This window comes from Leopardus geoffroyi, chromosome B2 (assembly GCF_018350155.1).
Source record: "Leopardus geoffroyi isolate Oge1 chromosome B2, O.geoffroyi_Oge1_pat1.0, whole genome shotgun sequence".
Classification (NCBI taxonomy): domain Eukaryota; kingdom Metazoa; phylum Chordata; class Mammalia; order Carnivora; family Felidae; genus Leopardus; species Leopardus geoffroyi.
The window spans coordinates 45,682,509-45,709,710 of NC_059332.1; the positions used below are offsets into that span (position 1 = coordinate 45,682,509).

The following is a 27,202-nucleotide window of genomic DNA, read 5'->3' on the forward strand; positions in this document are numbered from 1 at the left end:
ATGGCGCTAAACCACACTGCCCCGCCCCAAGATGAGCGCCTGCCACACTACCTTCGAGAAGGGGACCCCTTTGCTTCCAAACTTTCCTGGGAAGCGGATCTAGTGGCTGGCTTTTACTTAACAATAATTGGTAAGCTTCCTTAATTTTTCTGTGCAAAGGCTGCGTGTAGGAAATTCATGGGCTAACATGTTGACTTTGCACAAGGATTCAGATATTTATGTAGATATTTTGAGTGGAACTGGAGAGTGGGAAGAAGGTAGAGGATGGGGTGGCATTGTGAAATTCAGTGAATGTTTCATAGAAATGACTCTATTATCTTCATTATTAGTGATGGATATTCCCTTGATCATCATAGAAGTTTTATAGCAAAATCACTTATCCTGAGACTATTTTGGTTGCTTTGGGAGTAGGTTTGTCTTCTGAATAATAAAATTAATGCTAATGATATCTTATTTAAATACAGTGGTTCGTTTACTTTTTAAAAAATGCTTTCGATATAATCATAAGATGATAGGCTCAGAAAGGACCCTAGAAATCACCTCCTCTTCTCATAATTGAGGAACTGTCCCCGGACTGTGGTGACAACAGACACGCTAAGTTTATTTGCACCCAAAGTAGAGTGGCCCCATGATGGCATCACTAAGTGATTTTGGTGAGAGGTGGAAAAATGTATTGATAATAAAATGGGAGTAAGCCCAGGGTCAAAAAGTTTTATGCATAATCCAGAACATGGTGCACCTGCTTCCAGACTGTGCTATCCAATGTGGTGGCCATGTGTGGCTGCTGGGTACTTGAATGGTGACTTTTCCAAAAGATGTGCTGTAGTGTAAATATACGCGAGATACTGAACACTTAGCACTAGAGAAAATAATGTAAAGACAGCTCATTAAGGATGTAAAGAAATTGACTACATGTCAAACTCATAACATTTCGGGTATACTAGGTTAAATATATTACTAAAATCAACTTAGTAATTGTTTTACTTTGTTTACTGCGGTTAACAGAAAAGTTTGAAATACATACGGCTCAAGTTTCTGGTTTACACTGTATTTCTATCGGACAGCAGTAGCCTAGCCGATTAGAATTCAACCACAAAACTTCTTAAATTTAAAACTGGTGTTCTACATTTGGGTAACCAGTGCACAGGTGGGTTATGTCTTTGGGGGTGTCTGCCTTTAATCTTTTCAGATTTGGGTCAAGCTTTGTTTCTCTCTCCTTCTCTCCCTCTCTCTTCGTCCCCTTCTCTCTCTCCCATCTATTTATTACGGGCTAAGAATTTCATTTAACCTCCTGAAATTAGAAAACTCATTAGAAAAGTCTGGAGACACCTCTATGGTCAGTGCTTGAGGCAAAAGGAATTGATGAGATTGAATCAGAAATTCCATGCAGAGGGATTCCCTGGGTCCTTGGCTTGATTGTTAGTTATTATCAGATGATTTAAATTCTGCTTCTTGTAAATGGACCCTCATGTCCTTTCAAACACAAGTATATATTGAGTGCTCATTCTTTGCCACTGTTTAAATTTCTGGGAATACAGCAGTGAACAAAATGGGCAAATTCTCTTTCTGGACAGGGACCATCTGATAGTAAAATCCACACTGCATTTTCATTAAACACAAGTACTTTCAATTATCAGAAAAGGCACAACAATTGACATCTTATAAATTGAATTTGTCTCAGTCAATTGCAAGAATTGTTTTTTTTTTTTTTTTTTTAAAGTAGCATCTCTAACCTGACAAATTTCTCCAGATAACACAAAAGAGGGAGGGATCACAGTCCATTCCCTGCGCTGGCAGGGAGGATCTCAGGAAGAGAGGTAACTAGGCTGGATGGGTTGGGCAATCAGGAAAATTTCTCACTTGTTTTATTTGGGGATGGAAGGAAAATCCACAGTTTGAAATGGGCATGCTGGGGTGAAGCTAGAAAAATAGGTCCAAAAAGAGTCCCCAAACAAAGGGAATATCAGATGACTCAGGGAGCTGGGAGTGGAGCCAAAGATATGTTCCAGAACAGCCATTCAGGGTGAGGCCAGGGTCATTTGGAGGGATTTAGACTCATCCTAGACCCAGTCTTGGATTTGGTGCTATGTCTGTTTTTCACCCCTCCTAAGATAGGTATGGGAATATGCCCAGATTCCTTTCAAGGAACCAGAGTTCAATGACATTCTTGGTGAGTTTGGTTAAATACTGAAGTCTTAGGGAAAATTGGAAGACGAAAAGACAGATGTGACCTTGGATAGAGGAGAAATCAATTAATTAGAGACCCATTTCCACCCTCAACCCTTTTACTATAGATACTTGGTTTATTATTAACAGTCTGTATATGAGATTTCATTGTTTTGTATTCATAGTGAGAGTCAGGATTTTGATCATCAAAAAACATCCCCCCCCCCTTTAGCTTCTTAATCTTGTTTTCCTTTATCATCGAAAATAAGTTTGCATTCTCTTGATAATCCCCTCCAGAGAAGATTGCCTATGGGAATAATCTACACGCAGCTGATAGTTGACTTTTTTTTTTGTGGTAATGCTTTGGGCACTGGGTGAAGCCTTATGAAACATTAGTAAAGATAATTGAAGAAAGAAAAAGTAAGAAAATCCATATTCTCAAAAGAGAAGTAGAAAGACAAAGGGTGTTTAGTATATGTGCTGCCGAAGCGAGCACAAGACAAAGGGTGTTTAAAGGAGCTTTGTGTATCAAATATATATGCATACTTACCGTTTTTAATCTTCTTGGATACAAAGTAGAAGGCATTTGTTTGAACTTCTTCAAGCCATGTCTTCACGTTTTAATATCCCAGTGTGCCTTGCTAGCTGGTTTCCTTTAATGAGATGTAGGCTTCATTTTAGGTGCTTTGCTCTAGAACTCCCTAATCTCTTCTATTTTTTTTCCTCTTCTGTCTTAAGAAAGCTAAAGAGGTTTTAACAGACCATTAGGCAGAGCTGACTCCAGGAATTCATAATTTCCTAAGAGCACAATGCAGTTCGTTCCTGGTGGTTTCATACCATCAGCTGAAACACACATTTCTTTCCTTGCCCCTAAAATGAATTGTGGTGGAGAAGTAGAAATTAACATAGAAAAATCTGGGTTTCTCCTGTTAATACTCTCCTTATTCCTTACTACTAAAGGCAGCTGTACCAGATTCTCATTTATACACAGCTACACTATGAAGCAAGAATTCCTGAAGAAATCTACTCTACATGTTAAGCTATGGAAGTAGGTGTATTCTTTTCTTAAATAAAGTCAGTAGGGATTGGGTCTTTTTTGGATTTAAACTGGGTTTGTAAGAACTTTTGAACAGTATCATTGTAATGCCAAAGCCAATTAGTCATTAATAAAAGGATATAAAAAAGTGGGAACACATTTATACCATTATTGGTAGGCTGGAGGGTTGAGGGTCACTTTCCCTCCCTTTGGTGGGAGGGGGAGAGCCCATACTATCAACTGTCACCCACTTCCCCTTAAGACCTAGTCCAGTAGAAGCAGCAGACACCCAGCGTCCATATGTCCTCAGGAGGCAAGAAGTCCCGGGATGTGTCTCCAGGAGATGACCCTTTCCTTGCAGTGGTTTACGCCAGCCCTATCTGGCCTCTGCCTCTCCTGACTGCTGGTGCTCCCTCAGGAGTCCACGGCGATAGTGAAAGCACCCTGTTTGGTTGGGGTCACTTCAGCGTCAGAATTTATCAAGAGCCAAGGGGTTAACCCTACTTCTTAGAGGGAGGGAGTTCTATAAAGCCAATACTTGGTAAAAGTGGCTGAGGAAGTACTCCATCTTGGGGGCCAGTACAAGAACTGACCATGGGGATTCCCACACCCTCCTGAGCTTCACTGGGAAATTAGCAGTTCCTTTTTCTGGGTAAGTGCAGTCTTATGATCCCTGACTCCTATCCCTTTGGAGGCAACCCATCCCTCGCCTGTCACTCGCAACTCATGCTTTTTACTTCATCTTCTTAATTGAGATTTTTATTTAGAGTCCTCTCACTACCCTCTAAACCTATGGTGTCCATTTTTGAAATTGAGAAGTGTTTCATAACCGAGGGAACCCCAAATCCTAGTGTTAACGGCGGGAATTTATATTTTTCCTTGTAGGGATTCTGTCCACATTTGGAAATGGGTATGTCCTTTATATGTCTTCTAGACGAAAGAAGAAGCTGAGACCTGCGGAAATAATGACTATCAATTTAGCAATCTGTGATCTGGGGATTTCAGGTAACACAACCGTTTCTTCTTTGGGGGTTTGAGCTGTGCCCCATTCTCAAGTCCTCACTGGCCCAGAGATCACCCCTCCCCCATCTCCTTTTGCTCCTCCCTTCACACATCATCTTTACAGAGCTTGTGGTAAGTCAACAGAGTGTGATCAGGCTAAACAGATCATCCATTTAACATTTATTGAGTCCTTTCTGTGTGCTGAGCACGTGAGGTGCCAGGAATACAATTTGGAATAATGCATGATACCTTCTAAGGCTACACCTCAGAGTGTACCAGCTAAATGATTTAGACGACAGAAACTTACAGATCATGGTTTTGAGCTCTTTTATACCCCTGCTGTCCTTTTGGAAATCTGTTAAACACCAAGGGAGTAGGTCTTAAAGCTTCAGTATGAACGGGTGCCTGGGTGGCTCAGTCGATTGGGTGTCCGGCTTCAGCTCAGGTCATAATCTCGCAGTCCATGTGTTCGGGCCGCACGTTGGGCTCTGTGCTGACAGCTGAGAGCCTGAAGGCTGCTTCGGATTCTGTGTCTCCCTCTTTCTCTACCCCTCCCCCACTCGCACTCTCTCTCAAAAAATAAATAAACATAAGAAAAAAAAAAGCTTCAGTGATGGGTGAAGAAGTCTGAGAAGCGTGCCTGGGTGGCTCAGTCAATTAAGCGGCCAACTCTTGATTTCGGCTCAGATCATGACCTCATGGTTCATGGGTTCAAGCCCCCATCAGGCTCTGTGCCTACTGCACAGAGCCTGCTTCAGATCCTCTGTCTCCTTCTTTCCAGCTCTCTTCCACTTGCCCTCACTCTTTCTCTCTCTCGCTCTGTCAAAAATAAATAAATGTTAAAAATTAAAAAAAAAAAACAAAACAGTCTTGAGATGGTCTGAGAGGTGAGTACAGGAAGAGGGGAGGGCTGTCTTGCTGACATATTGAAATGTGGCTTCAGGACTGATTGATAGTGTAGGAAGCTTCCAGTTCAGTTGTTCTGGAAACTGGAAATTGGCTGCACAAAAAAGTCACTTGGGGAACTTAAACAAACAAAAAACAAAAGTAAAACCCAAAAACAACAAGAAAAAAACAAACAGCAACAATAAAACACACACAAAAAAATCCCCCTTAAAACCTCACCACTGAGTTTCATACCAGAGTGTTTATTTACTTGATTGAGAATGTTACCTGGGCATCAGGATATTTAAAATTGGTATTACCAGGTAAGTTAATGTGTGGCCCAAATTGGAAACCACTGGTTTATTTGTTGCTTCTTTGGATCCTCTGATAACCCAGCCAAGGAGGAATTGGAATAAAATTTCTCTTTAACTGTAATTCACTTTTATAAATATAAATGATTTTGGATAAGTAGCTTCCCTTTGCTTTCATCTATAAAGTTACAGGGTTGCCTAGATACACTCAAATGTGCCTTTGGATCCCAAATTCTGCTGATTGGAGTATGGTCTTAAGTTACTAGAATTGGGGAAACTGAGTTCAAACAGCACACATCAACTACTCTTTCCACTGGAAACTTTTCAGCAATTTCCCACCTCAAACGTCCCTATTAAAATTTTTTCTGATACTTGGTTCTTCCTTCATCAGTGGATTTTTCTGCAGCTGCCAATGTCCAAAAACAAGGCTCAATAATAAGCCTCTACTGTTGAGTCACTGTTTATCACCAGATGTGCTACCCCTGAGAATTTGCATGGCCTTTCTTACTTGGGAAGACTTTACTCAGTATGGACAGGCTTAAATATCAGGAGCTCTTATTGGAAATGCACGTGCACATTAAGAGAAACATATTACATCATACCCCAGGGGTGAAAATCGCCAAGACGAACCCTGGCAATTTGCAAAGCTGAAAAATGGCTGCCATTTTAGCAATGGCCACACGATGGCGGTGTCACAACATAAATGATAGCTTTCCCGGTCAACTCCTCCCTGCTCACCCCCAACCGGTTTCTCCCTGGTATTGAACATAAAATGTTCAAATGAAACCCGCCATTTCATCCACATCCCTCACCAGAAAATACTACCAGGTTCATGTTTAAGGCCGAATTAGACTAAACTTGAATAAAAAGGTCCTTAATTGCTCTGATACATTGAAAATGCTTCCCACCAAGCAAACCTGCTCTACAATTGCACAAACCACCTCATTATTCTGCAAATGTCTTCAGAGTAATTCACCAAGAAAACATTTTCTTCCATGTGCTTTTGCTGATGAACCCAGATCATTTTTCAACTTCTGAGTATCTCTAACACATTTCCCATTCCAGTAAACCTTAACAATATTTGCCTGTTTTATTTATTTTTTCCTGGCCCACTGTATTCCCTTATAAGCACCTTGAAGTGCATACTAGAGACCAGGTGTATTTCATCTATGTAACTAATATGGCTCACAATTGTGCATATGAAGTAGAATCACCTGGGAAGCTAAAAGAACAAAAACTATATTGAAGTATATTGATGCCTGAGCTTGTTCCACATATATTAAATCAGACTTTCTGGGGGTTGGAATCCTGGACATTGATTATTTAAAGTAAAACAGGGGCACCTGGGTGGCTCAGTTGTTTAAGCGTTGGACCGGGCTCATGACCTTGCTGTCCGTGAGTTCCAGCCCAGCATCGGGCTCTGTGCTGACAGCTCAGAGCCTGGAGCCTGTTTCAGATTCTGTGTCTCCTTCTCTCTCTTCCCCTTCCCTGCTCATTCTTTGTCTGTCTCTCTGTCTCTCTCTGTCAAAAATAAACATTAAAAAAAATAAAAAATAAGTAAAGTAAAACAAAAGGAAGCAAAGCAAGACAAAACAACTCCCCCAGTGATTTTAGTGTGCAGCCAGAATGCAACCATTTTATTAAGTGGAGAAGGGAGAGGCATTCTAGATGACATTCCGAAGGTTTACCAAAGGCTCTACTCCAGACGGAAGCTTAAAATAGTCCCAGGCACAACAGATACTAATTTCACTACATCCGAGTCACCTTCACTTGTCTTTTGCAGCCTTTAGCACCCACCCAGCTGACACTTAACCTTAAGCATTGAGTTCGTGTCTCCTCTGCCTGGAACATTTCCCCTCTAGATACTTGCTTGAGTTCTCTAGCAGTGATTTAGACATCTTCCTAAATGTCATGTTCTCAGAGAGGTCTTCCCGGATCCCCTTATGTAAAACAATTTCTATCTATCTCCTCCTGTTTCATTTTTCCTCACAGCACTAATGACTAACGATCATTCCATCGTGCCGTATCTTACATTACAAATTATGTATTTCTCTTCTCTGCCCTCCCTATTATAAAATGCATTTGTCTGTCTTGACCTCCACTTTGTCCTCTAGCACCTTGCTCTGAGGTTATTGTTACATAAGAGACACTGAATCATTATTTGCTGAATAAGAACCAGTTCTTTTACACTCAGTATCCTCACTGACAAGAGGGCAAGACCACTGGGATTGAAAGCTCTGAAATGGGGGTGTAAGTCTAGCACAATGGAGCTGTCACGACCACTAGAGGAGATGTGTGTCTCACTCGCAGAGGCACTCGAGAAACACGTGTTAACTGGCTCCACTCTCAAGAACTCGGTGTACCTCTGTCTACTGAAGAAGGGCCACACCTGGAAGGGCGTAGGACGGGGCTGGCACCCGTGACTAGGGGTTCCTCGGTTTTCCTGGTGCAGAAAGGTTAGAGAACCTCATGATAGAATAGATCAGATGGAGGTTTTAGAGAGCTTCCTCAGCACTATTCCCTCTGGGAGCGTGAAGATTGAATGTGATAGCTGAATACGAAGGGTGCAAAAAATAGAGGAATGTTTTCTAGAATGTAAAAAACACAAAAACACTAATGGAGGCTGAAGGAATAAATAGTTTAAATCCCGGAAGTCTGGGTCTGGTTGTAGACCAAGGGAACCTACCATCGACTAAAATAGCTGTATCTCTTGTCTGAATAGACTAACTCAACAGGGAGTTGAGGCAGGTGGGTAATTTTAACTGGAGGGAACATCCCTTGACAAATTGCTTGGCCCTCTAGTTGTAGGCAAACCGTTCACCATCATCTCTTGCTTCTGTCACCGCTGGGTGTTTGGCTGGATTGGCTGCCGCTGGTATGGATGGGCTGGATTTTTCTTTGGCTGTGGAAGTCTTATCACCATGACTGCTGTCAGCCTGGATCGATACCTGAAAATCTGCTATTTATCTTATGGTAAGTACGAAGGTTTCTCGTTCCCCGATAGACAAAACTAGTGGACTGTCAGACTGTAACTATTGTACCGATAGGTCATGAACAGAGATTGCTAATAACCTAAGAGACCAAGGGTATTTCTATTTATAGCTCATTTTGTTCTAACATATGTTTAAAGACTTGAACCTGTGTCCATGTAGGTTTCTCTTAATTCTACTTTTATAGGAAATTCTGGTGTGTGGCTACAATGCTTTCGGAAAGTATCATTTCCTTGTATAAAGTGTGTAAGCTTTGCTGTGCAAACAAAGAAATAAAATGCATTGAAAGGATGTTAGTTCTGAGATGGTTTAGTTGGTTCCCCACATGGTAAGTGTAATTATTAGAAAGATGTTTCTGATCCTCATTGAGGACTCAGGCTCCCCATGATTTCAGAGATAAGGAATTCCAAAGAGTCCGGGTCCAAGTTAGAGAGCTGTGCTGCCGTGGGGGCAAGAAAGGGCACGTGCAGAAATATCAAACAACGTTCTTTTTGTAGTCTTGTAGGTAGAAAGATGAGGGAAGAGCCCACCATAAAAAATTTTTCAGGGACTAAAGTTTTGTTTTGTTTTGTTTTTGTTTTTAATAATTAGAGCATTCAGCATGCTAAAAATACATTTTTATTGCTTTTGCTTCCTGGGTTTCTGCGAACTTATTGAACCCAAAAGAGAAGCATTTGGGCCCTCACGTTTAATATTGAGAACAAGGCACAACCAGGGAATAATACTGGCTCCCTCTGGATAAAACTGCTCTGTGTGTTAATCTGTCAACCGTCTCATTGACGTTGCGACCATGGAGTCGGAGGATGGCCTGGAGCCTGAGGGGGGAAAGATCAAGTCAACTTGATGCTTTCAGTGTGGTAGAATTTTCCTTTATATTTTAAGAGTTTATAGTCCCAAACTCCAAGGAAACCGTTCAGACGGAGGGTAAGGTCATGGACCATCATCTTCACGACCTAGCACTTTTTTGTTGTTGTTTTTAAATTTGCATCTCTTTTTCTAAACAGATTAAAACTTCCACTAGAAACAACTTAAATCAGAATTTCCAATGATATAAAAAAATATTCGATTGTATATATACTGGATGACTTCAGAGTCAAATTCTTTCTATAAACTTATTTTTGGTTATTTCAAATAAATTTTAAATATACTTATAGATTTTATAGATGAGAAGGCAGAATTTCCACTTCTTGGGGATATTTAAGAAATTCTACACCTTGATGTCTCTGCTTTTTAAATATTTTCTTGAATGTAGGCGTGGTGTCAATGAAAGAGATGATCCTGCCCACCCCCAGAATAATTGCAGGGCATCTCTCCATATGGGAACTGTATATATTTTTCCAGCTTCTTTTAAGATTGAACCTCAATAGAATGGTTTCACCATTTGCTTTGACTCATGCTTAAGCCCTCTACACAGTGTCTTAAAATGTTGGAATTAGAAGACCGCTTGGGAACATGTAGACCTTTCTCCCATTAATGTGATAAACTGTTTTAAGGCATCCCTGACAGACAGCCACTTGGCCTCTTCTTGAATAATTCCAGTGACCAGTGACGGGGAGCTTACTACTGCACAAGGCAGCCCATTCTCTGATTGGTCTGCTCTCATTGTTACAATGTTATTCCTTATATTGAGACAAAACTGCCTCCCAGTAACCTCCACCCATTGGTCCTAGTTCTGACTTCTGGAGCAACACAGAACCAATCTACTAATCTACTCCCTCCTGTACTTGACAGCCTTTCACCATACTCGAATGTAAGTATCCAACACCTCGCCAAGTAACCCTAACCATAAATGCTTATACGTATGCCTATGCACATCCCCCTAAATATATGTGGTTATCCGTGCCAGTGTTTTACCCATTATAATGGACAAACAAGAGCTGACATAAATGTGGCTACCTGATCCTTACCTCTATCTGGTTGGGCTTGAGAAATTTGCATTTTGTGATAAAAAAATGCCATGTGTTTGAGAAAAATAGAGACAATAGAATACAGATACAATCTGTTATATTTCTTGCGAGAGCTGAGGCAAACACAAGACTAAAAAATCATGCTACTGTGGTCCTTCGTAGTTTGCAAATCAGGCCTGGCATTGTTTCATCGAACTCTTATCAAAACCTGTCAGCAATGTACGTCTTATTTACTCTGTTTTACTGCTAAGAACATGGGTGTCTAGAAAGGTTACATGAAAAGGGTCAAGTCCTAGAAACGAGAATTAGGCCGTACTGACTTCCCAAACCACGTGGCACTGAGCAGAGGCAGGCTGGAGTCTGTGATGAAGAGATTATTTGGCTTTTGTTGAATGTGTTCCGATATTTCTTCTCTGCTACTCCAAACCAAGGCAGTGAGGATTCCCTTTTCCAGCCCTTTCTCTTTGAGGTGATAAATAGGGTGTGAAGGTAATTTTCCCAGTAGGCTGCAGCACTTAGATCAGGCTACCCTGTCTTTGGTGGGTGTGTTGAACTTTGGAAAATGATCACTAGTGTTCTACAGCGTTTTTTTTTTTTTTTTTAGATGACTACACTGTTTCTTCTTCTTGGAATTCTCTTTTGGTTGATGGAAACTTTTCCTGAAAAACCTAGAGGTTAATTTTGTTTTCCTGAAAATATTTCCACAGAACTACTCTTTCTTTTTTAAAAATTTTTAATGTATATTTATTTTGAGTGCACGCGCGTGCGAGAGAGAGAGAGAGAGAGAGAGAGAGAGAGACAAAGAGACAGAGCACAAGTGGAAGAGGGGCAGAGAGAGAGGGAGACACAGAATCTGAAGCAGGCTCCAGGCTCTGAGCTTGTCAGCACAGAGCCCTACGTGAGGCTCAAACCCATGAACCATGAGATCATGACCTGAGCTGAAGTCAGAGGCTTAACCAACTGAGTCACCTTTAATGTTTATTTGTTTGAGAGAGAGAGAGAGAGAGAGAGCCAGTTGGGGAAGGGCAGAGAGAAAAGGAGAGAGAGAATCCCAAGGAGGCCCTGTGCTGCCAGCACAGAGCCTGATACAGGGCTCAATCTCATGACCGTGAGATCACAATCTGAGCCAAATGCTTAACTGACTGAGCCACGCAGGCACCACTCCACCCCAATTACTTTTGCAGAACATGATACAATCTAACTAAATCCTCTACCTCTCTTGCCATGGCTGTGTGAGCATGACTGCTGTGTTAGTAATGTTCGAAGGTTCAAAATCTGCTCCCGTGAAGCAGGGTCAGTCACTTTAAGGTCACAGGCAGTAATGGTGGTGGCCCACCGACCCCCACCAACAAGTGCTTATGAGGACAAATGAGATGAAAGACATGGGAGATTTTAGGGAGAAGGGTATTTAAAGGCACAAACAATGTGTTACCATTTCCACCTTTCCCAAAGGACTCTATCTTGGATGAACCATTGATAACATGCTTTTTGGCGCTTGGTCCTTCTGGTCTGCCAATGGGCCTTATATTGGATAGGATCTCAAAGGTCATTCTAGATGCTTTCTTAAGATCCTTCCTTCATTGTCTTCAGCACCCTCTCATCTTTCTACTGCCCCTCCTTCCTCAGCTTTTGTCCCTTCCCCTCCCAAGGCTCCCGCGTGCCTATGGAAACCTTCCCTGTGAAAGCACTTCTAGTTTTATTTGCGTGGAAAAAGGCCCATGCTCTGGAACTTTTCTCCCTTCACTCCACTCTCCCTCAGAGCTCAGTTATCTGACCACTTCTCCCAGAATCCAATGGAATAACTCTTTGGATGTGGAATTTGACATATCGAGGGGAGGTATTTGGGTACAGGGCAGATTACATCCCGGTAACGCTTTTCTTCTACCTCCAGGGGTTTGGCTGAAAAGAAAGCACGCCTACATCTGCCTGGCAGTCATCTGGGCCTATGCTTCCTTCTGGACCACCATGCCCTTGGTTGGTCTAGGGGACTACGCGCCTGAGCCCTTCGGAACCTCATGCACCCTGGACTGGTGGCTGGCCCAGGCCTCTGTGGGCGGCCAGATTTTCATCCTGAACATCCTCTTCTTCTGCCTGTTGCTCCCAACGGCTGTGATTGTGTTCTCCTATGTGAAGATCATTGCCAAGGTTAAGTCCTCCTCCAAAGAAGTAGCTCATTTCGACAGTCGGATACATAGCAGCCATGTGCTGGAAATGAAACTGACCAAGGTAACTACAGTAACAGTTTACAGAGGTGTTTTGTAATCAATTAAAACATCGTGGGGCAAAGAGGATAGGGGATGCTAGGGACTGGGAGAACTTAGAGTCCCTATTCTTTACGTACTGCTCAACTTTGCTATTATTTATCTAAACCTTTGTAGTGTTTCTTTTTCTTGTGTCTGTCTCTCATTTACACACACACACTAATATTTACTTAATTTGTATGGTGGATCTACTGGGAGCTTATTCTCTCTATTGAATAAGATACACTTGGTTCTCAAAAATTATTTAAGTCGTAATAAGAATAAGTTTTAAGCATCATGAGATGCCTCAGAGTATTTATAGTTTTGTACGGACGTTGGTGGGTGTGAAGGACATTCTGTCACCTCGCATTATTTACCATGTCTGCTGTCCTATGGGAAGCTTATCTTAATGCAACATAATTCCTGCAGGGTTGAGTTTCTTGGTAAATGCTAACGTCAAGAGTTGACAGCTGTTTAGACATTGTAGTGTAAGGAAAGGAACACACAGTTTGAAAACAGACTGGGGTTTTCATTCCATGACCAACACCTGTGAAGTTTGTGACCCAGAGCTAGACACTGAAATTCTTTGAATCTCCGTTTCCTCACTTGGGCAACAAGAATAGTACCATTGATCTCATTGGATTGTGGTGGAGATTCAACGAGATAAAGCATGTTATTCTGTCATTTGGTGCATAGAAGGTGTTGAAGAAGCCACAGTTCCTTTATTCTCTTGTAATTTTAAGGAATTCTGGGAAAGTATGAGGCAGTGGTCTTTCCACTTTCATCCTGTCTTACCTTTACGTTGAAAAATATCTTTTCTGCACACACATCAATATAAATGACATGCAGCTAACACCGTCAAACTGTATATTTGACACTAGGACATGCTAATTTCCATTTTACTTTTAAAGATGCAGAAATAAATGCAGATTAAGGTTCTAACCATTCCTTTTGGTCCCAACCAATCATATTACTGATATCCCACTTTCACGTGTCCTCACAACCTACTTGGGGACCACTTGTCTCGGGACCTATAGTAACAGTTCCCTCTAGACCCGGGGTCGCTTCTAATAAGTCAGGGCCTTGGTTCTAGTAATATTCCTCTCTTCACACTGCAGATGTTTCAAGATGGTGCAAGGGTGTCTTGGTTGCAAAGTGTGAGCTAGAGATTCTTCATGGTTCCAGTTGACTTTTCCTTCCTGAGCTCCACCTGCTGAATAAAAACAAGCTCCGAGGGAAGTTTTCATCACTGCAAATCTATGCTCATAATCTAATCATAGAGTAATTCTATTGGGATGAAAATGCAGAATCAGGAATCATAATCTACTTCTCTCTTATAATTGGTTGTAAAATGTAAAGAAATGTTTCCATAAAATCCAGGATCAGGAATTCAGTTCTTCATTTCTAGCTCTCCTTTGTGCTCTTATCTGTGATTAAAAAAAAAAAAACACAAAAATTAATCCAAATAAATTAATCCAAGTTAATTTCAGATTACATTTAATCCAAACCCTACTCAGGGCCAAGTACTGTTTTCGGGACACAGTAAATACAACAATAATAAAAATTTTTCTTCTAGGTACTTTATGAAAATATGCCCAGAGAAACATCGTAACATCTGTCATACTCGTAGGTGGATTTGAGTTCACCTTGCAGCCCCATTATTTGGTGTAGCAGAAAGCTGCTCAGTTGTCATCTGACTTCCTCTCACTTCTTGCTACCCTCCAACGGTATCGGCTTCAAGGCATTTTGATGGTCTTGATCAGTGAGTCCAGATCCTGATTCCCATGGGGTTCTTCTCCAGTTTCTCTGAGTCTGTTGTTATTCATCATCTTGTCTCTGGTTAATGGAATTGCCTAACTCTACCCACAGCCAACTTTTATAAATACCCTGGCATCTTGTTCTTTGTGTATTCTGGTGGGTGGGCAATTTGGTGAATGATTCTGAAAATCATTATGCATAAGAGGTGAAACTCGGCACACACCATTTAATTTGGGTTGTGGTCATCATTCTCCTTGACCTGGACTGGACTGTATAGATCAGGTATGCAGGCTTACTCGGCCCAGATCAACCAGAGAGATATTAAATGAAAAGTGTAGGCATATATATGTATGATTTTATTTTATACGCATCTTCTTCTAACATACACTAAGTGACATTATATTACATATAATGTCTATATTGTATATGTTATATATTATCCAATATGTCTGCATCTCATTTGTATATATAAAACTTATATTAAAATAGCCTGAATATAATATGCTTCTAATTACTTACACTTAAACACAAAAAATGTAAATCAAAATTCAACCCACATTGATAAACATAGCTTTCTATTTTGGCATCTTCTGTGCTAAATTTGAAATGTTTTCAATTACTAGTTAATTTTGATCTTGATTTTTTTTCTGCTGAGTAAAAATAAGTAAAGACAACCTCATACCGGGCCTTTTCATCGTGTGAGAAAGCTTTTCCTCCATTCAACTACCTCTTAGAACGGAGCGGTTTGCTCATTCAGTTGGTGCTTCTGATCTTTTAGAACAGCCTGGTCTGAAAGCTTACTACTTAAAGCCCACTTCCTTGGATTCTGGGGTCAAAATCATTTACTTTTCTGGGGCTCTAATTATTTCCAGCTGGGTTATTATCTGGGCCTGCATTTTGCCAGGCTGGTCTTATCAACCTAGAAATTGACATTCCATTTACAAATATCTCTGTAGTTTGTAGTTTTCCACTAATTAATTTTTTAAAAAATGATGCTTTTGCCAGCCTTTTCTGGTAGGCTGAGATTTCACAAGAGTGCAAACAGAGGTGTGCAAAAAAAGCCCAAGAAATAAAACAAACAAACAAACAAATCTCTTTATATTTCTATGACTCAGTATAATCTCATTTTCGTGCCTACATTTGACTTTGTAAAACAAACTTAATATTAGACAATCAGCATAAGTTCAGTTGCTTTGGGGTTTTCCTCCTTCTCCCAGGGCTATGTATAAATTCCAGGGAGATTTTCAGAATTCCGTAGTGCCAATGGGTGGGGGCTCTTGGTCTGGTTGTTCATTTATTGACCCTGGTATTGATGAGATATTTAGGTTTCTTTCTCATCTCAGTCATCAGCCGTCATGGGTCACTTTGCATCCTGCTTGTTCCAGTTAGAAGGTCTCTTTAGGCTTGTCAGCAATTCTAGTTACTTCCCTGTCCTTTGACTGCAACTCATCATGTGTATTTTTGGAGCTTGGCTGGGACCCTGGGAAGTTTCCTGCCCTGGGACCCTGGGACCCTGGGAAGGACCCTGGGAAGATATCCCTAAATGCATTAAGGGTCTTTTGCTCCCCCAACACCAACCCTGGCCCCTTGTGTGTAGTTCAGTGGAGTCCCTCAGGATAATTTCTCAAGGTCAGTTACCAGCTCCTCGGCGGTCCTTTCACCTTTGAGCTGTAGGCCTTTTACCCACTCTTGGGTGGGAAACCTGTAACCACGTGCATGCCTCTAAAATTGTTCCCATTCAGTAAGATTGATGCTTCCAGGCCTGCAAGTTTCTGGCTGTGGATGCTCGATGTCATTTTTCGCACATCCGAATCCCCTTTCTCTCAAGTATTTTCTCTCCTGTAAGTTTCAAATTTCTATTTTAAAACTCACAAGCTGAGAAATGAATGTTTTACTTCTTTAGATATTTCTGCTTGAAAAAATCTTCACACAATGCACTGAACACTCTTGCTTCTGCTTTAATGAGGGGGGTGGTGGAGTAACAGGAAGAAAATACCAGAAGCACAGACTAATTTTTCCAAATATTATTATGTGGTATGGATTAGTACTTCATATTTATTCATTTAACACATGTAGATCATCTATAAGTTTCAGGTCTGTAATTAGTATCTAGATCCTTTGGGATCTGGATTTCTGCTCATTTCCCTTATTTCCACCAAAACGCCTTCCCGATTGCCCCTGGCTAGTTGAAGTCCCTCTGTAATGAGCCATAGGAGCACTTGGAACATTTGCTTTATTGAATCACACGCTGGTCCCTCTTCTTTGCTAGTAGGTAGGTGATCGCAAGTGCTACGTGTCCTGTGTGCTTCTGAGCCTCACTGCCTAGGGCCTCCTAGATGCTTAATCATGATCACGATAATGAATACATAATTGAATAAACTAAGTTCATCTAATTACCTTGATGAGTGGTAAGTGGTCCCTTGACCCCTGGCTGGAGATCCTCTGTCCCTTTCATAGCTGAGAGGCATTTTGTTTTGCTTTGTTCTTTCACCCTGAAGTCTTTTTAAAAATCACAAATGTAAATCTCCGCTTTCCTCAAATGATTATCTCTTATTGCGCATCGAGTGTTATTTATCATGGAGGGGTCATATTCAGAGACCCCCCCCCCCCCCGCCCCGAGGAGGCTTCTAGGGTCAGTTTGTGGGAAAGTTGAACGGCATTGTTTTTTATTTTTTAAACCAATTAATTCATTTCCTCTGGTTCTTCATAAGTGCTCTTAGTTTAAATGTCACTTCTCAGAAGAGCATTGTCGGAATTGAATTCAAATCTTCCTATTACAACGTGTCACTGCTGTCTTTACATTTTCTTCTTAGAGCTGGTTCTGACTTATAATTAATTTATGATTGCATATTTATTTTTGTGATTATTTGCTCAATGTCTGGTTTTAACATTAGTCATTAGTTGTTACTGTGGAGTAACAACTATACCATTTTGTTTGCTTTGTGTCCCCAGGACATAGCACAATGCCTCAAATATATATATATATATATATATATATATATACACACACACACACACACACAATTATATATATATTATATAATAATGTCATATGGTATAACATATAATTGATTATAGTATATTAGTGTAAGTTAAATATAAATAAATATGAATAAAGATGTATACATAAATATATGTTAAAAATATATATTTGTTGAAGGAAAGAATTTCAATTAAGAATCAATCCCAGTTTTGCCTGTGGCCCACTTTAGGGTCTCAGTGAGCTGATATTTGTTATTTATTTTGGCTGCCAGTGGCTGAACCCCTTTCCATGTTTGGAATTTCTGTGTTAAGGAACTTCCAACATTTTGAGTCTTGCTCGGGGGTGGAGGGGAGGAACAATATGTCTGAGCAAAGGATGACTCCTAATTTAAAAGATACAGAAGGACCAGTCATTAATTTTCCCAGATTCCCTTGCAGCTGGAGTATAGCCACAACCCTAGGCTCCAGCCAGTCTGTCTCAGGAGCCAGTGACACCAGCAAAGGGGCAGGGAGATGTCCCCTGGGGGGCATGGCTGCAGCAGCAGTGGTTTCTGCATCAGGGCCAGCTCAGGCCATCCATTTTGGGTGTCATTTCTGTGTGGTTGGCCTCAGTCCTATGTCCAGCATTCCCAGTGACACTCTGTCCTAATCAGCCCATTCCTTTTCTGTCTCCCTTGGCCAAAGTCAAGTTCTGTTACTTGCAACTCAGAATCTTAACTGATTCACCTCGGAAAAACCACTTCACCTGGCTGGGCTTCTGTTTTCTCATCTGCGAGAGAAGGTGGGAGAGGGGAGTTAAATGCTGTCTAAGTTACCTTCTAAAACTCTCAGGTTGTATCAAAATGGCTAGATCGGTGGATTAAGCACCCATGGCGATCACTCTTATTGCTAAAACCACTTTACCTCTCCACCTCAGTACGTTTTCCCTCTGAGTAGCAGTTTCCTCACCTTAAGGGCTTGGTTTATCTGTAATGACCAGTGGAGTCTCCCTTGTTTTGCAGAACCAGATAGTGAGAGTTCTTGAAGCCAGCCGCTGCCTCATTGGGGAATGTTGTGTTCAGTTTTAGACCAAAACCCCAAAACACAGATGTACAGAGCGATATGACCTAATTTACATCCTCTCCTTTCAATCTCAGCTTTTGCTTGTTTATAGAATAGTGGTATTTTAAGATTTGAGAAGGTTGCAGCTGGGAAGTGCAGAACACTCCTGCTTCTTGTATGTCTTTTATTTTTTTTAAGTACAAATCAATATTTTCTACTTGGATCACAACCAGGGCTCACATGATGGTGGACACATCAAAGCTGTCAGAATTCTTTTCTTTCTAAGTGCGTGAAGAAGGGCCTTGGATGGTTGGCCTTAGTGGTCCTTCTATCGATTAAAGAGAAGGGAGGAAGAAACTCAAATGAGACATGCTTAGGGTTGTTGAATTCCTCTATTTCTTCAAAGGTGGCGTGCAAGCTATCACCACCCTTATTTTTGTACCTGTCAGGAGCTGAGGTTCCAGTGAAGGTAGGTCATGGTTGTTAAGTTTATCACCTTCCTTCCTCCTTACCATTGGTGGTGTCACTCAATGGCAGGCTGCTTGTTTGTGGGGGGTGGTAGCCTCATACCTGGCATTGACTCTCGCATTATCACATCTTTTATTTATTTATTTTTTAAACTTTATTTATTTTGAGAAAGGCAGCGAGTGAGCAGGGGAGGGGCAGAGGGAGAGATAGGGAGAGAGAGAATCCTAAGCAGGCTCCACACTAGGCATGGAGACCGACATGGGGCTTGAACTCACGAACGGTGGATCAGGACCTGAGCCAAAACCAAGAGTCAGACGCTTAACCAATTGGGCCACCTGGGTGCCCCAACCATCCATTTCATTGTTCAAGGTATTACACAGATTCAAAACGAGAAGGCTTACTCATATCTGGGCAAAGGAGCCTGGTGGAAGGAACTGAAAGGGCATTCTCAGAGAACCCGGGGTTCTGTCTCACTCACACTATGGAGCCGAACACAGTTGGAATCCAAACCTGAGTACCTCTCCATCTGTGATATTTTCACTTTTGCACGCTGCCTCAGCACAGAGAGGGCAGGACATCCCTTTTTGGAAACCATATCTGCTGGACTGGTGAAGATGAATTGGACCCACAGATAGAGCCTTACGTAACTTGGAGAATTTACTTTCAATTCCACCGTTCTATTATTGCTTTAATTGATTGATTCGCTAGAATCAATCAATTATGGACAGTACTGCTTCTGGGACACTTCAATTAATGCCCTTGAATTTAGCTGGAACATACAGATATCCCTTTGTCCTCTGCAGCAAGGTATGTTTAAAGTGAACTGGGTTGCAGATGTGTGATTTTTTTTTTTTTTTTGTAGAAGCAGAACACATATTCTGTGAATTTCCTCCCACAAAAATTGCCTAATTTAAGAACTGAAGTTTTACTGTTTTCCAGTAAACCACAAGGCAGTAATAAAAGTGAAGCGATTAAAAAATAAACAACTTAGAACAAGCTGACAGGTACAGGTGTCTGTGTTAGATCTGGTTTAAGGACACCTGGAAAAGAAAATTTGGAAAATGGAAATGAGGATACACTCAGAAATGAGGAAAGCAAGGAACAGGCTGATGAAAAATTAAACACGTTCCATGTTGAGTAGAAAGCACTGGGAAAATGAGTGTAACGTGCGAGATTTCTGTAGGGTGTATCTTAAAATGCCTTTAATATTCAATGTTTTAATGTTTAATATTTTGTGGAGTAGATTTTAACATGAGAAGATGGTAAAAAATGAATGTGGCTTCTGTTAACTTTGTATTCACTTCAAACATATAAGTAACATTCTGCAGCGCTTTTCCATCTAGGCTTTTATCCCTCTTTCTGCTTTAAACCTGATTTCTAGTCATTCAATTTAAAGCACTTAGCTTAATTCTAATCAGAAAAGCCACGATGATGCATTTGCTCTGTGTTTAAAAACCACAGTACAGTTAATTCGCCTATGTTCTTTTAAAAAGGATAACGTAATGCTAATGTTTGAAGTCCTTCGTCTTTCCATTGCACACTCTCATAAAAGTAGAAGATACATAAAATGCAGAAAATATTATGGACTGAGTGCCAATCTATTTTTTGTCAATGACTTTGACGGCAACCCAGAATGCAGCCCTTGCAATACTGTGAAATCATCATGTGAGTCACCAAAGGATAAAGGCAAGAGCTATGTTAAGTTCCCAGACATCTGCTAAAGCAAGTGTTATTTATACAGTTATTGTTTATTTGGGGATTTAGAAAAAAGGCCCTTACTTTGAGCCCTGTGGCATCCTTTCTATTTACAAATGAAGTCACACAGGCCAGACCAAACCAAATACAGTTTCTCCCGGGGAACCCTCTGCAGAGAGGTGGGAAAGCAAGCAGCGGAATTGCATGTGTGGTCTGGGGCTGGTGGATAATTGTTAAGCACGGGCAAGTATTTTGGATCAGGACCCTAAAGGAAGGCTGCGGGACCCCAACACAGGGCTCAGGACTTGAAGGAGGTCCGCGCTCACTTCATTCATCGCTCTGAGATTTAGACTCTATTTGTAAAATGGAACGAAATTAATGTAACTGATGCGTGTCTCAGCGGCAGTTCATTTTTAGAGATGAGCCTTGAACTTCTTGGGTGGAATTTTATAACGTGAGACTTCCAGTAGGTGTTTCAGGCTTCTTTCTTGACACAGCCCACAAATATGGGGGTCTCAGGGCAAACAGCCTGCTGCTGGCTGTTCGGAGGTCAAGTAGGGGTAGGACCATTCCCTGCATACAATAGCTCTGCTTTCATGGGTATTGAAATGCACATGTGCTCAAATGACTTTGTTATAAAACAAAACAAAACTTATCCAGTTGAATTTCTAAAACAAAAAAGCATGCATGAATGTTGTTGCTTTAACTATTACTAATAAAGCATTTTGTGTCTCATTCTTCATCCTTGATCCACTACGCTAGCTTGTCATGACCTTCATACCGGAAGCTGTTATTTTCCTTCTTGAATAAGAGGATGGGGGTGGGGGGCGCCTGGGTGGCTCAGTCCATTAAGCGTCTGACTTGTCTCAGGTCATGATCTCACCATTGGTGAGTTTGAGCCCCGTGACGGGCTCTGTGCTGACAGCTCCGAGCCTGGAGCCTGCTTTGGATTCTGTGTTTCCCTCTCTCTGTTCCTCCTCAGCTCACACTCCCCCTCTCTCAAAAATGAATAAACATTAAAAAAAAAAAAATTAAAAAAAAAAAAAGAGGCTGGGGAAAGAGGTGGTGATGCCTGCCTTGGATAGTTCCATCTTTTCATCTTCTCTGGGTTTTGGGGAACTCAAGGATAAAGGAAGCTCCACTTTTCCTACAAATCCCTTATAAAATCACAAAGATGGGTCTGATCATGCTCTTTCTGGCCATGTACTCATCCCTGTTCTTGCTGTGGTATCCAGGGGCCTGCAGGCCTCTGCTCAAGCTTGGGTCACGCGAAGCCAGCTCCATGCAACAGGGGTAGAAGGGATACAGGCAATGCTGAAGTAGAAGGTATATGAGGCAGAGGAAAATAAACAAAACCAGACGTCCACTGTACAGCCCTAACGTGAATATTGTTTCATGATTTCTCCTACAGAAAAAAATACTCTGGTAGATAATAGTGTAAAGAGACTTCGAAGTTCGTGCACTCTGTCTCAATTAGGACGTGAAATGGCTCATGTTTAAAATGGACACCAAAGCTCGGACCTCATTTGCCAGTGTTAGTACTCGAAGCGAGAGCCTTCTATTTCGTATTTACGCTGCAGCCTAAACAAACTGTTACAAGTGGAAATTCTGTGTGGCCAGGGATGGTGTCTGCTTTGCTCATTGCTTTATCCCCAGCACAGAACATGCGGGAATACTCACCCTTGTTGATTCAACGAATGAGCAATGATTTTTCTACCTCCTATTTCTTCCTGCCCCAGTTCATTTAGCAGAGGTTAATCATTCCATTCGTTAAGTCTCCTGTTCAAAAACCTACTAGTGCCTCAAAGCACATGGAATGAAGTGCATGCTTGGTAACATGCTCCACACACCCCTGAATATACGCATGTTGTCTCTCTCTCCAGGCTCATCTCATGTGCCAAAGTGAATTGCTTGCTAGTTTCTGTACAAACCTCACACATACCTGTGCCTTTGCTCACACTGATCGTACTGCTATTCCTTTATTTAACTTACCAACATGCAGGTTATATGCCACGTCTCCCGTGAAACTGTTCTGAACTTGCAGTTTGGTCCTCCTCCGGGCTGGCACTTAAATCCTACTCTGCCGTGTACTGCAGTGGTTTGTATTCCAGAGGGATACAGCCAGGCACTAAGGTGTACTAGTGTCCCCGTTAGCGCTTGGCATTGTGTCTGGCACAAGGCACTTGCTAAAAAGGGGTTGTTGAATTCAAGCGAGATAATCCATAGGGTCAGGCAGATAGTTACAGGGCACTAATCAGGGCTACGTCAGTAGGGGGGCTGGGTTGCAGATGGTGAGAAACTAGTGAGAGCATTTTAAAACCCTGTCTCTAATTATTCTCTGATCTGAAACTTTAGAGGCTCCCCAGGTAATTATAATTTTGTGAGAGAGAAAAGTCCTTTCTGGAAAAGTCTTGCTTAATGCAACTCTGTCACTTTGGTTAAAGCTTGGCGATTCTGTTTTACTTTATATCTAGTGAATTTCCACTCTCTGAGCCTCACACTTGAGATAATGAGCCAAAAGAAGGAACACTTGATAGAAATCTCTGAAGAAGATTCATGTTAAAATTTCCAACAAGAGCAGAATTTCTGTTTCTTGAGGCAAATGAGTGATTTCAAATTTCTTCAAGGTGAACATATTGTCCATGTACCTCTGTGAATATACGATGGAACATATTTTCCATCAACGTGGGTTGAGAAGTCTTGGAAATTTCAGGAGCACTGATGTCTTCTTAGCATGAGTTCATGCCCAATGTAAAATCGGACAGCGTTTATAGGGTTAAACTTTGGGTCTCTTGGTACATTCCAATTCTGGAGTAGAGATTGGATAGGATGTGGTAAATGGGATAAGGCATTGTAATAACTTCAGGCTGAACATCTCTGAAGTCCATCTGAAATGTCTCTCCTATGGGCGAGATAAGTGAAAAAGGTAATAGACTTTCTTGCGTGTAATTGGGCTGCCGCTCCTCCTCCCACCCTTCATTTCCACCCAGTGTTTTGACTCTGTTCTGTTACTTGCCCTCGCCAGGTGGCGATGCTGATTTGCGCTGGCTTCCTGATCGCCTGGATTCCTTACGCGGTGGTCTCTGTGTGGTCAGCTTTCGGAAGGCCAGACTCCATCCCCATCCAACTGTCTGTGGTGCCAACCCTACTTGCAAAATCAGCAGCAATGTACAACCCCATCATTTACCAGGTCATCGATTACAAATTTGCCTGTTGCCAAACTGGTGGCTTGAAAGCAACCAAGAAGAAATCCTTGGAAGACTTCAGGTAAAATTTCGGAAGCTGGGAATGAATGATACTGTTTCACAATCCTATGGGATTCAAGCCACTCCGATATGCTATCTTCTTAGGCTTAGAGCTCATCACTTAGGAGTAGTGTAATGAGGACTGTATTTTCTGTTCATCAAAATTCCTGAAATCAAGCCATCAGATATGTAGGGTTGAATGTCATGGGTAGATGATACCAAACGGATGCTCTATTTGAGCAACCACCATTCATCCCTCTTCCTTACCTAGGACCAAATCCATTTTGCCCCAAGAGTACAGTTCCACATGGCAATGATCCAAAATTAAGTTCTCACAACAGAACAGATTCTCCTGTTTGAGATGTTTCTGCCATTAGCTAAGAGTTCTAGGATTTGGGCGGGCAAAGGAAGGAGAGAAGGGAGGTGACATATTCTGCTCTCTGTTCCGGTTCTTTGTGTTATTCCCACAAGAGCCCCATGTTGTCCCTTCTCTTTGTCAGACAAGGAGATGGAGGTAAGGTAAAACAAGTAAGGTGAAGGTTAAGCGAGCTGCCTGTGTTTACGCAGCCAGCAAGTAGCAGAGCAGAGGTTTCAATTCGGGTCCCCTGGGTTTCAAAACAGTCTACACTGTTTCCGCTACGAAATGAACAGATGAGTTTGGGGATCCTGCACCATAGTTCCCAAAGGCTCCGTGTGAGTAAAGAGTTGAGAGTGATGTGTGGACTTTGCGTCCAGTTAGGGCCAGTCTTAGTAGGGTGTAGATCAGGCACCTGAATGCATGGTCGGAGGTGAGGGGTGTTGAGAAGGAATGCGTTCTCTGATTTCCATTAATTCTTACTCACTGGATGTCTGGTTGTTTCCCAATACTATTTTCCTGTATCAAACAGGAAACAGAAGGGGGAAGAAAGGTAGAACTAGCTTTGAGAAGAGACGGGTCATTATCTTGTTCTCTCAGTGTGCTGGAGCAAAGTGGTTACGTTTTTGACATTTAACGTCCTCACCATGCAGGGTACAGATCAAATGAAAAAAAAAAAAAGGCACAAAGAAACAGTATTGTCATTGTTGCTGGTACAAGAGAAGAAATACACAATTTGGAAGTAGAAGATCAGTGTTTGGTTGATTTTTCTGTATCCGGGCAAATGAACTACTTATAACTTAAAATTGGGACCAGCTGATTGTAACAGCCACCATTTGAAACTGTAGGAATTACACCAAATGCATGTTTGGAAAGGGCTAGGTGACAACTGTTTGTGGTTTTTGTTTTGTTTTGTTTTGTTTTTCTTTCACGTTGTTGGTGGTTCATGCCTTTTGTGTGGAATTGGATAAACTCAAATGCTAAAATGCATCTATTTCGGCAGTAACAGCACTTTTCTCTTATCAACTATTAATACTTTATTATGAATGCAGGTTACAGTGTTCTTCATAGAGCAGTTGCGGGAGAAAATAATGGGCATTTCTTCCTCTGAAAGAGATGGGACTTTGACAGGAATGGCTGAAGGCAGATTGCACCTACCTCATAATCTTGCCTCGGACTGAGTCTGTGTTCTGTGCCTTAGCTCTTCAGGGTAGGCAGCACATAAATACTCAATGGCGCAATAATGGAAAGAGAGAAATTTATGAGGAAGGCAGTGACTCGGGGCCTCAGACCTTCAGAAAAGCCAGCCAGCCAAGAGTCAGTTCAGTTCACTTGCTCCTGTTAGCCGTTGCTATGAAATACAACAGTTGGTTGGCTGAAGGACAAGTGCTGTTTTCTTACTCCGGGGTCTCAGCTTTCAGTGGAAAAAGCAGGCGGTAGCACTAAAAATCCCTTGGGTTTTAAAGTTTGGAACATCTTTAGAAAAGGAACGCAGAAGCAGTGTGAGGAGTCGCCGATTTTTAGAAGGCTCTCTTCAGAGAAGAACCTTCCAAAGAAGCGAAGAAGCAAACATTTTGTTGTCGTTGCTCTTGTTATTAAAAAACTAAGAAAGTGGGTAACATAGATGCTTATAGAATGAGACGAAGTGGTAAGACGCCAGTCCAGAGTGGTTAATGCACTGCCAGAACAGTTTAAATTGAATTTAAACTAGATTAATTGATATCCCTGTTTTTTTTTCCTTTTCTGAGCTCTGGAATGAATTTGCTTATAATGGGACACCCTCGTGGGAAATATTTTGCATTCAAATAAGAAAGCTAATGTGTTGAATATGAGCTTGTGGAAATAAATTTTGAGTGGTTTTTACAGTTCATTTAAAGTTAACTAATTCCCCCCGCTGAATTGAGTCCTCTTGAGATTTTGGTAGAAGCTGATGAACTAAAGCATGGCCAAGAGCCCTTTTTGACAGGCTGTCTGTTATTCATCTCATCTGGGTATCCAGATGAGGTCTCCTGTATTTTGCAAACAGTGCTTTTCCACCCTGTTTGTGTATTGGAGACACCTGGGGAATGTGGAAAAAAACTAATGCTCCCTGGAAAGAGATTTGGCTTCCGCTGGTCTGGATTGGACCTTCATTAGTTTGATTAGTTAGCTCTCCCAGATGGTTCTCGTACCCAGCCATTGTTGAAAGCCGGTGACCCAGAGCCTGGAAAAGGAAAACATTAATAGTTCAGAAGCCTCTCACCCCACTTACACAGAGACCAATGAGGTCATCTACATCAGTGACAGGGAAACCAGACTTCAGGAGCTAGGCCAATCTTAGATGCAATAAAAACGTTCAAATGACATGGGGAATACATAGCGAAGGACGGGGGCATTTTATATTCCTAATAGTTTAGTAAAGATAAAGTATAAAAAAAGTACTAAATTCTGGCATTGCCGTTGTAATAAACTTTCCCTCACCACCTTAATTTGAATGCTGTCCTTCACTCTTTGTAGGTAAGATACAGGGCCCAACTGACTGGTTGGTAGATAGGTAGGCGATGTAGTTTGTTCTAGGGACAGAAAACTCACTAGGCCACGCGGAATGTGCCTTGAATAAGTGGTCTGGTTTTGGAAAGCTCCACTCAAGGGATTTCTTGACTTTGAATATTTAAAAAATTTTTCTAATGTTTATTTATTTTTGAGAGAGAGTGAGAGAGAGAGAGAGAGAGAGAGAGAGAATGATAGAGTGTAAGCACGGGAGGGGCAGAGAGAGAGGGAGACACAGAAACAGAAGCAGGCTCCAGGCTCTGAGCTGCCAGCACAGAGCCAGACGTGGGGCTCAAACCCACAAACAGTGCGACCATGACCTGAGCCGAAGTCGGACGCTCACCCGACTGAGCCACCCAGGTGCCCTTTGGTTTTGAATATTTTAAAGTGATTTATTATTTGCCTTCTCTTTCTAGTTCAAGTCTTGTGTGTATAATCTTCATGATAGACAAGACCGATGTGTATACATAGTATGTGTATGTGTGTGCGTATATATATTAAGTTGTGTTTTTCTTCTCCTGTATCTAGGCTGCACACTGTAACCACAGTCAGGAAGTCTTCTGCTGTGCTGGAAGTCCATCAAGAGGTATGA

The 27,202-nt window shown here is 41.6% G+C and overlaps 1 protein-coding gene across 1 annotated transcript; it reads left to right on the forward strand.

The window, feature by feature from the left end:
* Nucleotides 1–27,202, forward strand: OPN5 (opsin 5). The gene is made up of 6 exons (XM_045500858.1): nucleotides 1–130; nucleotides 4,088–4,207; nucleotides 8,203–8,373; nucleotides 12,189–12,523; nucleotides 23,507–23,748; nucleotides 27,139–27,202. The coding sequence occupies exons 1-6, from the start codon at nucleotides 1–3 to the stop codon at nucleotides 27,200–27,202; spliced, it is 1,062 nt and encodes a 353-aa protein (XP_045356814.1).